The sequence below is a fragment of the Ochotona curzoniae genome, unplaced genomic scaffold (assembly GCF_017591425.1).
Source record: "Ochotona curzoniae isolate NIBS_2020 unplaced genomic scaffold, NIBS_Ocur_1.0 scaffold_1852, whole genome shotgun sequence".
Taxonomy (NCBI): Eukaryota; Metazoa; Chordata; class Mammalia; order Lagomorpha; family Ochotonidae; genus Ochotona; species Ochotona curzoniae.
The window spans coordinates 417,691-431,126 of NW_024467087.1; the positions used below are offsets into that span (position 1 = coordinate 417,691).

At 37.8% G+C, this 13,436-nt stretch overlaps 1 protein-coding gene across 2 annotated transcripts in view; it reads left to right on the plus strand.

Annotated features, from left to right (window-relative positions):
• Positions 1-13,436, plus strand: part of GABRA3 (gamma-aminobutyric acid type A receptor subunit alpha3) — a 220,692-nt gene that overhangs the window by 137,214 nt on the left and 70,042 nt on the right. For both annotated transcript variants that reach the window (XM_040999901.1, XM_040999900.1), the window contains one exon: positions 9,384-9,604. In XM_040999901.1, the coding sequence (XP_040855835.1) occupies positions 9,384-9,604 (221 nt within the window). The remainder of the gene's footprint in view (positions 1-9,383; positions 9,605-13,436) is intronic.

Below are 13,436 nucleotides of genomic sequence, written 5' to 3' on the forward strand. Positions count from 1 at the left end.
GAATAAAAATCACTAAGAACATGGATAGGACAAAGAAGAGTAATGTTAGAGTCAAGATACGAGCCAGGAGACTTTAGGTGCCAGTTCAGGTATTGTTAAATTCAACATTTTCCCATGAAAAGTGTAACTGCTTATATCATGCTCGGTAACAAATCCTGCTATCAGCTGTCAACAGAGAAACTTCCTAGGGTGCACAGTGGACAATCTGGCAATGACACAAATTGAAAATAAGAGAATTGAGAAATTGGAATGCATAAAAAGACATTACATTGATAATCTTTGTTTTTGTGGCTAGATCAGCTTTTACGTTTTCTCTTTTGAGTTTTTCCTAAATAATTGAAACAGTTCTTTGTTAGTATTCAGCAAAGAATAATGTTAATTACAAAGTGAGCAGCACCAGGACCTCCTTCCTTACTGACTGTGTGAGTCACAGAGTGGATGGGAGTGTTTGCCTGTTTTGAGATCCTCTTAGGCTGTCAGTTTCCTCGTATTCCACAGGTTTCTGCATGTATACGTGCAGATATAGGATTTATGGAGGCTGGAACAATGGTGTGGAAAATTACACTACAGTTTGTGGCCCAAATATCTCATATGGGAATAGTGGTTTTTCTTGGTTGGCCGGCTTCTGATCCAGTCCCCTGCTAAAGCTCCTGTGAGAGCATAAGTAGCTCACCGAAGCACTTTGAACTCACATCATGTGGGAGAACCTAATGGACTTCCTGGTTCCCAGCTTCAGCCTGGCCCAGACCTGGCTGTTTTAGCCATTTGGGGAGTGAGAAAAATGAAACATCTCTCTCACTCTGGCTCTCTCTCCCTTCCTCTGTCCCTCTCTCATCTTTCTGTATATCTGCCTTTCAAAGAAAAATGAATCTTTAAAAAAAAAAGAGGTGGGTTGTGTCAAAATTTTTCTGCTAGAAATTCATGACCTGTGATTTCCTGGGTTAATTTTATGTAACGTAGATAAGCAGGAATACAAACAAAGCCAATGAAACTATTTCAAGAGCTAATTCTACCTGGAAGAGGAATGTGGATTATGATTGTCCTAAATAGAGAATGACAGAGAGAAGCCAAATAGCAAAGGGTGAAGGCACTGTTTGTGATAACGGGAACTGACTTGAAAAACTGGAAAATGGGCCCGATGTAGAGGCCTAGCAGCTAAAGTCCTCACCTTGAATGCACGGGGATCCCATATGGGCACCGGTTCCAACCCTGGCAGCTTCACTTCCCATTCAGCTCCCTGCTTGTGGCCTGAGAAAGCAGTAGAGGGCAGCCCAAATCTTGGGACCCAGCACCTGCATGGGAGACCAGGAGGAAGTTCCTGGCTCCTAGCTCCTGGCTCCTGGCTCCTGGCTCCTGGCTCCTAGCTCCTGGCTCCTGGCTCCTGGCTCCTGGCTCCTGGCTCCTAGCTCCTGGCTCCTGGCTCCTGGCTCCGGATCGGCACAGCACTGGCCATTGCGCTCACTTGGGGAGTGAATCATCAGACAGAAGACCTTCCTTTGTATCTCTCCTCCTCTCTGTATATCTGACTTTGTAATAAAAACTTTTTAAAAACTGGAAAATGACAAAGCCTTCAATATAATGCAGTTGTCAGATCCCTCGGCTCTGAAGCCCGCTGCAGCTGCTTAATGCTTGCATGCTTTTTGTTGTTGTTGTTGGAGCCATATTAACAAATCAAACGATGTTAGATACTTGAAGCCATTTTAGCTCTAACATCAAGCTGGGAAAGCTTCCTTAAGAACTGTGTTTGCTCTGTTCTAGGTAGGAAATATTATGAAATGTGTTTCCTATGAGGCCAACTTAGGCTTATTACCTGAAAGATTTGATTTAAATATTTCACAAAATAGATGAATTCATTTGTCAATTCAGAGGCAATCATTCTTGGAAAATATACAAGGCCTCAATTTGCAAGGAAGGAATTGACTGCATTTCTAGAATGGTCAGGTCAAGATGTGATTGCTTTTGGCCAAAAATCATGGGATACTTACAGAGTGAATAATTCCTTGTATTTTTGAATGTGAAGAGAATACATGAAGATATAGGCATGCATCATACACATTAAAAAATATTAACAAGGCACCATATTTCTTTCCGTATTTAAAAAAATAAACTTTAAATATATGAAGAGTACTAAGGTAAGCCTTGATCCCTTTTTCCTCTGTTTTACACTCTCAGATTATTTTATAATCATGAAGTTGCTTTTTTGTTAATACTCTAGACCTGATATGATATGCATGATAACAATAATTACTAGTGATTTTAATGTTTTCAACTTTTACATAAAATTTACTATTTGTTATTTTGCAACCTGTTTATAAATATGTTGAAAGCTATTATTTTTGATATTTAACTCATTTGTTTAAAAGTATATTTATTTGAAAGAGCTACAGTGTGGCAGTGGAAAGTCACACACAGAGAAATCATTCAAATGGTGGTTCACATCCGAGTTGGCTGCAACAGCCAGAACTGAGCCAGAACTGAAGCCAGGAGTCAGGAGCTTCATCTGGGTCTCCCATGTTGATTCAGGGGCTCAAACATATGGTTCATCTTCTATTGCTTTCCTAGGGACATTAGAATGGAGCTGGATCAGAAGTTGAGCAGCCAGGACAAGAGCTGGTGCCGATACAGGATGCTGGATCATGTCAATGGCTTAATATACTATGCCACAATCTTGATATGAACTGTAAATAGTTTATTCTACCTACTTCAGATTATTGCATGGTATTAATACTTACTTATAAGTCACCTAATCTCTTGTTAATTTACAATTAGGCTATTTCTAGGGTTTTGTTTTTTGCTATTAGAAAATAACAACACAACAAATGTTCTTGTACACATATACTTATGAACATATTTTATTTCTGTAGGTTGTAAGATTATGATAATATTTGTAGGGATTTCACATTTTCAGCATTTTCAGATATGGTCAAACACTATTGTGAAAAGCTGTATCAATTTATCACCCTAGTAACAATGCATCAGAACTCCATTTGGCTGCACTTTTGCTAATATGAAATATCATTTCACTCTATTTTTGACACCTTGATGGGTATAAAATAGCACCTAATTGGTTTTAGTTACATTTCCTCTTTTCTTTCTTAGTTAAGCAGTATTTTCTATATTGAGAAGCCAATATTCATTACTAAAATGTCAGACGCCTTTATCACAGACTTCTGCAAAAGCAGAAAATCTAGACTCTATTAACTTCTGTTAGGGTTTTTGTATTGGAGCTTCCTCTGTGTGTGTGTGTGTGTGTGTGTGTGTGTGTGTGTGTGTGTTTATGAAAGAGAAAGAGAGAGAGAGAGAGAGAGAGAGAGAGAGAAATCAATGATTCCTAGATCACCAGCTGATCACTAGGAAAGGCTGGAAATTTGAGTTTTGACTATCAGTTTGAGAAGGTAGGTCTCATAATATAGGAATTTCTACAAATTTTCTTAGGAAAGCTAAACAAATGACAAATGACAGCGATGATAATTATGCTAGATATGCACTATTCATATTTCTAGTTTTCCAGTAGATAGGTGTGTATGTTTCTAGTTTCTAGTAGATATGTATGGCTGCACAATTTGTTTTGCCTTTGAAACATTCCTACAATTTCTATTATCAGTTTATTCCTAGTCTGTGACTGTATTTAATTATTTTTATTGGAAAGGCAGATATACAGAAAGGAGGAGAGACAGAGAGGAAGACCTCCCACGCATTGATTCACTCCCCAAGTGAGTGCAACAGTCGATGTTATGCCAATCCGAAGCCAGGAGCCTATTCCAGGTCTCCCGCACGGGTGCAGGGTCCCAAGGCTTTGGGCCGTCCTACACTGCTTCCCCAGGCCACAGGCAGGGAGCTGGATGGGAAGCGGGGCCCATATGGGATTAGAACCGACGCCCATATGGGATCCCGGCGTGTTCAAGGTGAGGACTTTTAACTGCTATGGTATTGCGCCAGGCAAAGGAGCAAATTCAAATGGCTAACAAACACATGAAAAAATGCTCAAGCAGCCTGGCAATAAGGGAAATTCAAATAAAAAGAAAAACACTGAAGTTCCACCTAACGCCTAAAAGAATCGCCCATGTACAGAACACTACCAACAACACCTGCTGGCGAGGCTGTGGAGAAAAGGGAACCCTACTCCACTGCTGGTGGGAATGCAGGCTGGTGCAGCCACTGTAGAAGTCAGTATAGAGAAGACTTAGGCAAATAAACATTCACCTACCATACGACCCAGCAATACCACTTCTAGGAAAATATCCAGAAGACTTGTAATATAACAAAGCAACATGCATCCCAATGCTTAATGCAGCACAGTCAACAACTGCAAGAACTTGGAAGCAACCTAAATGCCCATCAACAGAGGACTGGATAAAGAAACTGTGGTTCATCCACACTGTGGAATACTACTTGGAGATTAAAAAAATGAAATGCATTACTTTTTTAGCTGAATGGGCCAAACTAGAGACAATAATGCTAAGGGAAATGAGCCAATCCCAAACGATCAGATATCATATGTTTGCACTAATATAATATAATATGATATCAAATCTAGATATATCACATGTGAATCTTACCCTGTGTTAATCAATGTTACTTCATAATTACTTGTACCTAAGGTAACAAGAACTTGTGATGTAATTCATTAATTAACCGTCTACAAGAAGTGGATTGTTTATAACCACCGGAGATAGTCAGAGTCCACATATAACTGTTATTGGTATGGCCCATAAACAGCGAAGGCCTAATCCTCATTGTACCTACATGAGGGCCCCAGGATACAAGAATTAACCTACAATAAAAAGTTATTCTCCTACATGGCTGGGAGATACTCCACAGGAAGCATGATGGACTTGGGAAGCCCACCGCTAACCAAATTGTGTCAAAAAACAATAAAAATTATATATAGAAAGAATGCATTAATCCATAAGTTCCTATTCTCTTTTTTCATCTAGTTTATTCTCGTGATTTGTCCACCTTGTTTTCATAATTCTTATTATCATTTGTAGGTAATCATTATTTCTTTGGCTTAACCATAAGTTTGTCAATATTTATGCTCCCCCATTTTTTTCCTGTGTATCATTCCTGGTTTCATTTTCAACTATATGAACAACAGTTATCAGTATTTCTTTTCATGAATATTTATTCAATCATTTATTTATTCAAAAAAATTTACAAAGCATGTAATTTAATTTAAACAATGTGGGACTTTAGGTGCTGGAGATGCAGCAGCAAACAGATAAAAGTCTCTGGTCTCATGAAGTGGTCAGGCTAGTGGAGCAAAAGAAATAGAAAACAAAGGTATTTTTGTCAGCACTATGAAGAAGAAAAGTCAGGCATGGTATAGGGATGAGGAATTATTACTTATGAGATGCTGGTCAAGGCATGCTCCTCTGATAGAGTGACAGAGAGGTGGGGTTTCCCAGGAGTGAACCAAACATGGTTACTTTTTGAGTAAGAGTGAATCTATGTTATTGGCTAATCTGTCTTATTTCATTTGTCTAATATTTATACTAATCTTAGTCTTAGATAATAAGGTAGTTAGCTATACTTGATCTTAGCCAAAAGACCGAGAACCAAGAAGCAATAGGAGTTAGCTATAAATTGTTTTAGTTGACAGTTCTTTTTCTTTCGGAATTTTCAGGATGAATTTTTATTATCTTTTTCTTCCACGTTTTAAGTCTATTATCAAATTATTATTTCCTGGTAGCTAATGCACCTTTGTCATTTTTCTGTTCTATTATGTTTCTAGATCTCTTTGGTACTCTTTTGTTCATGTATGTTATTTCTTGGATCTATTTTAATCTATTGAGCTTGTAACTCATTGTGGTTCTTGAAGTTAAGGATGTATATATTTTAACAGTTTGTGAAAGTTCATTTGTTTGCTCATTGAATTTTATTTCCATCTCATTTTCTGTATTCTCTTGTAATTAGAAAGTTGATGAATACCTGCTGAATCTTTTCGTTTTATCTTGCATGGTACTGTACTTCTTTATCTTTTCCACCATTTGTCAAGCTGAAATATAAACCAATAATTCTCCTCAGGTACATTTTCCAATCTACTCATCCATATTTGGTAATAATCTGATCCTCTGGGACCCTGGGCACGGTGGCCTAGCACCTAAAGTCCTCGCCTTGCACATGCCAGGATCCCATATGGGCATTGGTTCTAATCCCGACGACCCCACTTCCCATCCAGCTCTCTGCTTATGGCCTGGGAAAGCAGTCAAGGACAGCCCAAAGCCTTGGGACCCTGCACCCGTGTGGGATAGCCGGAAGAGGCTCCTGGCTCATGGCTTCGGATTGGCACAGCTCCGGGTATTGAGGCCACTTGGGGAGTGAATCATCGAACGGAAGATCTTCCTCTGTGTCTCTCCTCCACTCTGTATATCTGCCTTTCCAATAATAATAAATAATAATAAATAATCAAATCTTCCATGTAATTTGATGTTTTTTCTTTTATGGAAAATTAACTTCAAGTAGACTTTTTTTTTTCAAATGAATGTACTTTTTCTTTAATCTCTCTAACCTTTGTGATTTTCATTTAGCGTTCTTTTAAAACCTCTGTTGTATATAGAGTGTTTGGAATGATGCAATTTAACTGTGTGTTGTATCAGCTGACTCTTGCTCATGACCATATCCTTAGGTGTTTTGTTGTGAAACCTGAGCTTATTTTCAGCAAGCATTTACTTATAATTATGTCCCTGCAGAGTGTTTTTTTAAATTCATTTTATTTATTTATTTATTTTATTACATTGCATTATGTGACACAGTTTTGTAGGCACTGGGATTCCCCCTACCCCTTCTCCAACCCTCCCCCCATGGTGGATTCCTCCACCTTGCTGCATTGCCAACAGTTCAAGGTCAGTTGAGGATCTTTCATTGCAAGCATATACGAAGCATAGACTCCAGCATCTTATTGTCCAGATAAGTTCAACGGGCTTCTTGTGGAGACCATCTCTGGTCTGAAGGCAGAGCCGGCAGAGTGTCATCCCGACCAATCAAAAGCCCCAACATGACATCAGCAACAATCCACAACGTCATGGAATTAGTGGACATAGTATTGAGCAACCAATATGTTAAAAAAAATTTACATTTTACAGGTAGTATTTTTCAACAGAGTGTTTTTATGTGTGCTTCTGGAAGCCAATATAGTGAAATCTCAAGGCTCAGGTCAACTTTTACGTAAATTTCTCTGTTTGTTTTCCTCTCATCAAACAGTGTATGTTTCAACACAATACAGTAACAATTCAATACAGTGAATCTTACAAAACATTATGCCTGAGGTTACTTAATTTCAGTAAAAATGTCTTCCTCTCAACTCTTCATTCTTGAAATCTTTTGTTTTGGATTGTTTTGGTGTAGTTCATTTTGACTTTGCATGGAAGTCTAATTCCAGCTTTTCCTGTGGCATAACTCCAGGTACCACCTGCCTGTTGATGAAGCCTCCTGTCATTCTCACATTTGTTCCGGTTTGGATAATGTATTTTTCTACAATCCTTACACACAGATATGCGTGGTATTTTGGAGGAAGATAAAAAAAAGCCATATTGGCTGGTTTGTAGCGGAAAGCATTGAGAAGAATGCAGCAGGGGCTGGAAGGAAATCCCTTTGGAATCAAATCATGGAAACAATTTAAAAAAAGCATGCAGCAGAGAAGGCAATGGGAAGCTTATGTAAGGATAAAGTCTATTCCAGTGTTGCAAGAAGCCATTTGAGATTTTAAACCAAAGGATTTGGAGCAACTTCTGGGGACTACTGCTGTTTTTTCTTTTGTGAATCTGGAATTGGAGTTGTCTCCTGTGCCTCTGTGGTGTAACGGTCAGTCAAGGATTTGGGCAGTTTTCTTCAGGTTTTAGGACTCACCTTCTCAGTGGTTCTCTTGCTTCTAAGAACTGGTTAGGACTTGTTAGTTTATTTTTGGTCAAAGCTTGTTTTCTACCACCTAGGCAAATTCAAAACCCCACCCAGCAGTTCCTTTCATTTAGTGGAGTACTACATTAGTGTATTATTGTCTGCTTTTCACTGGGTCTCCTGATCTCCCCCACTTGTGTATGATACATTGACAAGGATTTGGGACAGACAATATATGCAGATTTGGGGGCCATTCCTTCTGTGCATTTCTTTGTCCAATATTCCAAGTTCTCTGCCTCCTTGTGTCACTGAGACTGTTGCATTTGCCTTAGGAATTCTTGTTTTGGGGTTGCACCTCTAGGACAGAAAAAGTACAAGTCCATAATTTTATCCCATGACTGCTGCCATTTTTCAAAGGTAAACTTATGTTAAATTTCTAAGTTGTCATTCATCATTGTTTTCGGGTGGTATATATACATATGTGTGTGTATGTATATACATATATATGTATATAAAACGCATAAATACAAATACACACATATATGGGGCCAAATACAATAGGCCAATTGCTAAAGTCCCCGCTTTACATGTGCCAGGATCCCATATGGGTGTCAACTCCTATCCTGGCAGCCCCACTTCCCATCCAGCTCCCTGCCTGTGGCCTGGGAAAGCAGTGGAGGACGGCCCAAAGCCTTGGGACCCTGCACCCACCTGGGAGACTCAGAAGAAGCTCCTGATTTTTGGCTTCAGATCCGCTTGATTCCAGTTGTTGTGGGCACTTGGGGAGCGAACCAGCAGATGGAAGATCTTCCTCTCTATCTTTCCCCTATGTGAATCTGATTTTCCAAGAAAACAATTGAGTAAAATTTCTTAAAAATTCCCAAATTTTGTAAGTTAGTGGCTATAGGAAGATATAAACTGCTGATTCTGATACCCAAACCTGGTACTTTTATTATTGATGTTCAATTGGATTAATAGTAATTTGACATTTTTCTTCATAATTATTAGCAATTTTATCCATTTCTTTAATTTTCTTTTGATTTATTCATTACTTTGTGGTTTTTTTGTCTTATCCATCTGTTAGTTTTCATTAATTATTGAGCATATAAAACATTGAATCATCTGACATATTGTTATTTTGAGACTCAGAAGTTTGCTTTCATGGTGATTTTCATGCCAGTCTTTGATGTTCAAATAGAATCATACACCAGCAAGGACAAAATAAGAAGTGTGGTTTTATTAGAATTCCCTCACATAAAGAAGGAAGCCCTTGCCTTTTCGTAAGCAGCCTTGTGATCAGCTTGTGTGTTTCGTGTGTTAGCAGTGTTCTTTCTAAGCAAAGCATCGTCAGATACATTAGGTCCATATTGTTGATCATCATGGCATGTCTCCCTAATTACAGTTTGCCTGACTCATTAGTACTGACTTTTAATAGACTGTTGTGTCTCTGTATCAGTGCTTTCAAGGTAATTAATATTTGTTAAGAATACTGTGGCTTCTGAACAGCACTCTACTGAGGCAATGTTTTTCTCTCTTTTTATTCCTAGGAATACACTATTGATGTATTTTTTCGACAGACATGGCATGATGAAAGACTAAAATTTGATGGACCCATGAAGATCCTTCCCCTGAACAATCTCCTGGCGAGTAAGATCTGGACTCCTGATACATTCTTCCACAACGGCAAAAAATCAGTGGCTCATAACATGACAACACCCAACAAGTTGCTCAGATTGGTGGACAATGGGACCCTCCTCTACACAATGAGGTCAGAGAGTGGTGGCCATTATTCAAAGTGTATTGTGGATAGGGTTCAGATCAAAACCAAAATGTTCTGAGGAATTCATTGAAAATTCTTTTGAAGTTCATAGATTAGACATGAACATAAAATATATAATACCTAGTACATTTACATGTGTATATGATATTCTAGACACACAAATAGTTATTCATATGAACTTTCTGAGTTATATATGTATTTATAATATAACTTACACTCAAAGATGATGAGGATTAAGACACAGGGACATACATATTGAAGGACCCTTAAATACATAAAATGCACAGTAATGAACTCTGTGATTATAAAAATTTGCTATATTTAATTGAAGCAACATATTCTGTCTATGATACAAAATTGCAATTCTCAGATGACATCACAATTGTTATTTTCTAGAAAAGAATGTGTATGTGCCATTTTTACACCAAACTGCCTAAAAATGCTAAAGAGTTTAAAGTAAATTTCTTGGCCTTTTGGCTAAGATTAAGTGTAAGATTATGCCTTTTAGACACTACATGCACTATATATATACTATATATACTATATATATACACTATACTATATATATATACACTATATATATTATATATATACACTATATATATATATATATAGCAAACATAGTCAAATTTGTACGTGTTGGGTATTTGAAACCTTCATAATTTATTTCATTCTTTTCTACCTTCTGATGCATACAAATGATTGAAGTTTAATTATTTCATGAATCATTGTGGTCATTATTAGAGTAATCTGGTAAAATGCTTCTAAATGTTGGATTTTTACGCATCTTCTAGCCTTTCTGATGTCAGCAATTACTGAAAATTTCTCAATATGTGTTGGTTTTGTATAATTGAATTCAACTTTATTGGATGGACAATTGAAAAATCTGAGTACACAAGGAAATTCACTCCATGCCTAGTAAATATGTGGTGAATAAGTGAAGTATGTTTGCTTTTGCATTAGTCCCTTATAAATTCAGAACTTACTATGGGTTTTCCTAGGACAATTTGGGAGACATGACCATGGTTAAGGAAAAATAATAATAAACACTTAACAGAAAAGTTGAATGAGAAAGGAGATGAAAGACTAGAGGAGCAATGAGCATGGAACACTTAAGAAAATGGAGAGATCATAGAAAATGGATAGAAGTGGGAAGAAGAGTATATACATATATAATTTGATATATATGTACCTGGAAGAATATGGATGGGAGAAAGAGAAAGAATATGAGAAGACAGATAAAATAATAGTGATGTTGATAAGATAAAGCAATGGAGTTAAGTTTAAAAACCCTAGATGTTAAGACAACCCAAAGAGACAGAAGAAGCTGTTGAAGATGACTTAGTATATGGTAACACAGAAGGGAAAACATAAAGAAATGGAGGAATGAACACTGGAGGAAATGAGTAAGAGGAAGGAGAATTTTGGATGGAGGCAATCTAAGCATTGATTCATTTATTCATTCTCCAAACACATACATGGCACATGGCCCTAGGCTAATTTCTGTGTATGCATTCATCAATGAGACATGAACTCTAAGAGAATAAGTGATCACAACCTATATTAACTGAAATACTAAACGTGGTGTAATATTGGGAGCATAAAGGGTCCTCTAATGCATTCTTTTTTTTTAAGATTTTATTTATTACTTTTATTACAAAGTCAGATATACGGAGAGAAGGAGAGACAGAGAGGAAGATCTTCCATCCAATGATTCATTCTCCAAGTGACCGCAATGGCCAGTGCTGCGCCGATCCGAAGCCAGGAACCTGGAACCTCTTCCGGGTCTCCCATGCGGGTGCAGGGTCCCAAAGCTTGGGCCGTCCTTCACTGCTTTCCCAGGCCACAAGCAGGGAGCTGGATGGGAAGTGGAGCTTCTGGGATTAGAACTGGCGCCTATATGGGATCCTGGCGTGTTCAAGGCGAGGACTTTAGTGCCAGGTCCCTTCTAATGCATTCTTTTCAGTCAGGTTAGGTCCAGACTCCTTGGAGGAGAGAATGCCTAACCTCTATTCACTGTAATGTCTTATATAAGTAGAATATATTCAAAAGAAACTGGTAGAAGGCATAAGAATGAAAGGAAGGATATCTTAGACAAATAAAACCAAATGAGTAGTTGAAGGGAATGCATTGGTCAAAAATACAAGTGTTGAATAACAGTAGTAAGATGATATTTTACATCAACATAGGACTTATAGTATGTGAGACTGTTCTAACCACAGTATTTTGTATTATCTTCGTAATAACTCTGTGATACAGCATTATTCCTAATTTATCGATGAGGAGACCGAGATAAAGTAAGAAACATATCCAAGTTTCCCTAGTTAGTAGCTGGTCAGGCTAGAATGAGTACCCTGGCTCTTATTAATACATTTCTTAGAATATCATTTTTTTGTTATGGAGATTAAGCAGTAAAGATACTTAAAGTATGTACTAGGTTTGTCACCAACGAGGGCATTAATGTTATTCACATATATGTTTCAACAAAATGGTTTGTGCAATGAAAGTTTTTAGGAGTTACAGTAGAGGTAGTGCAGCTAGAAAATGCTTGCACAAGTTTTGATTAACAATGAAAAGGAGAGGCATTTAATAACTACATTCAATGGTAAAATTAGTAATTTTCTTTATCTCCAGTGGAGAAACAGACACATATTTGTGTGATAGCAGAAAGGAGATAGTAGGAAGGAAAAGATTGAAGATATAATAGAAATCACATTTCACTGACATAAACCTCCCAGAGAAAACTGCAAGAAGATAGTATCCAAATTACACATTGAGCTGTACGTGTAAAAGAACAAAACCCTTTCTCACACTGCATGAAAGGATCTCAATTGGAAGAGGTGGGAGGGAGACGCCAGAGAAGAGATATGGCTGGATAAAATGTGGAATTTGAATAAACTGAAGAAAGAACTGCTTGTGATAAAGAGAATAAAAAAGGATTTGTAGAAGAGATAGAAGTGCATTAGTTGTGGGATGAAGGGAGTGTTATAGATGGAAACAGAAGAGATGGAATGATTATGAGGAGATGTAGCTGGGAAGTAAATAGAGGGAGAGCTAGGGGAGGAGAGAACAGGCAAGAAATGAACTGACCACAGTAGAAATTCAGATAAATGGAGGGGGGAATATGGAATGAATGGGAATAATACAGAGGAGAAACTGAACAATTAAAGGAAAAGATGTTTGATATTTTTTAGATACGGGGGAGAAAAGATGAGGGAAGATGGGGTTGTTGAAATATGAAAATGAAAAAAATTCAGGTTGAGGAGGGCAGAGGATAATGCAGAGCAAAGGATTAAATAGCCAAAAGTAGAGTTACATGAATGAGAAAATGATCATCACTAGCTGTAATTTCTATTCTGATTTGGACAAGAATGTGAAGTTTGATGAGCTAGGGGTCTATGTGGAAGGCCATTGTGTTACTCTGAAGTGAAAAATAGAGGCAATGCAAAATACAGGAGCATGATGAAGCCCCAGTTTCCCTATACATGAGGTTGCTGACTTGGGATTTAAGGAGGTATGTCTGGAGGAAGAACCCCATGGTTTATTAATCTAGTGACCTTCCAGCCATACACTCTCTGCTTTCTGCAGTCCTTCATCCTGTTGCTACTTGCCTGTCTCCCAGGCACATGGAAAACACAAGCTGAATAAGGTCTGCAGAAGACTTAGGATTTTGCAGGAAGTTTTGCTTGTTAGGTATAACTCCTATTATTATTTTGGCCTGCACAAATCTTATCTGGATTCCATGGAAAAACTGAGAAGGAAAATGTCCTGGAAAGATATGACTAAGCAACACATGGATATGCAATTAGGGCAGTATAAA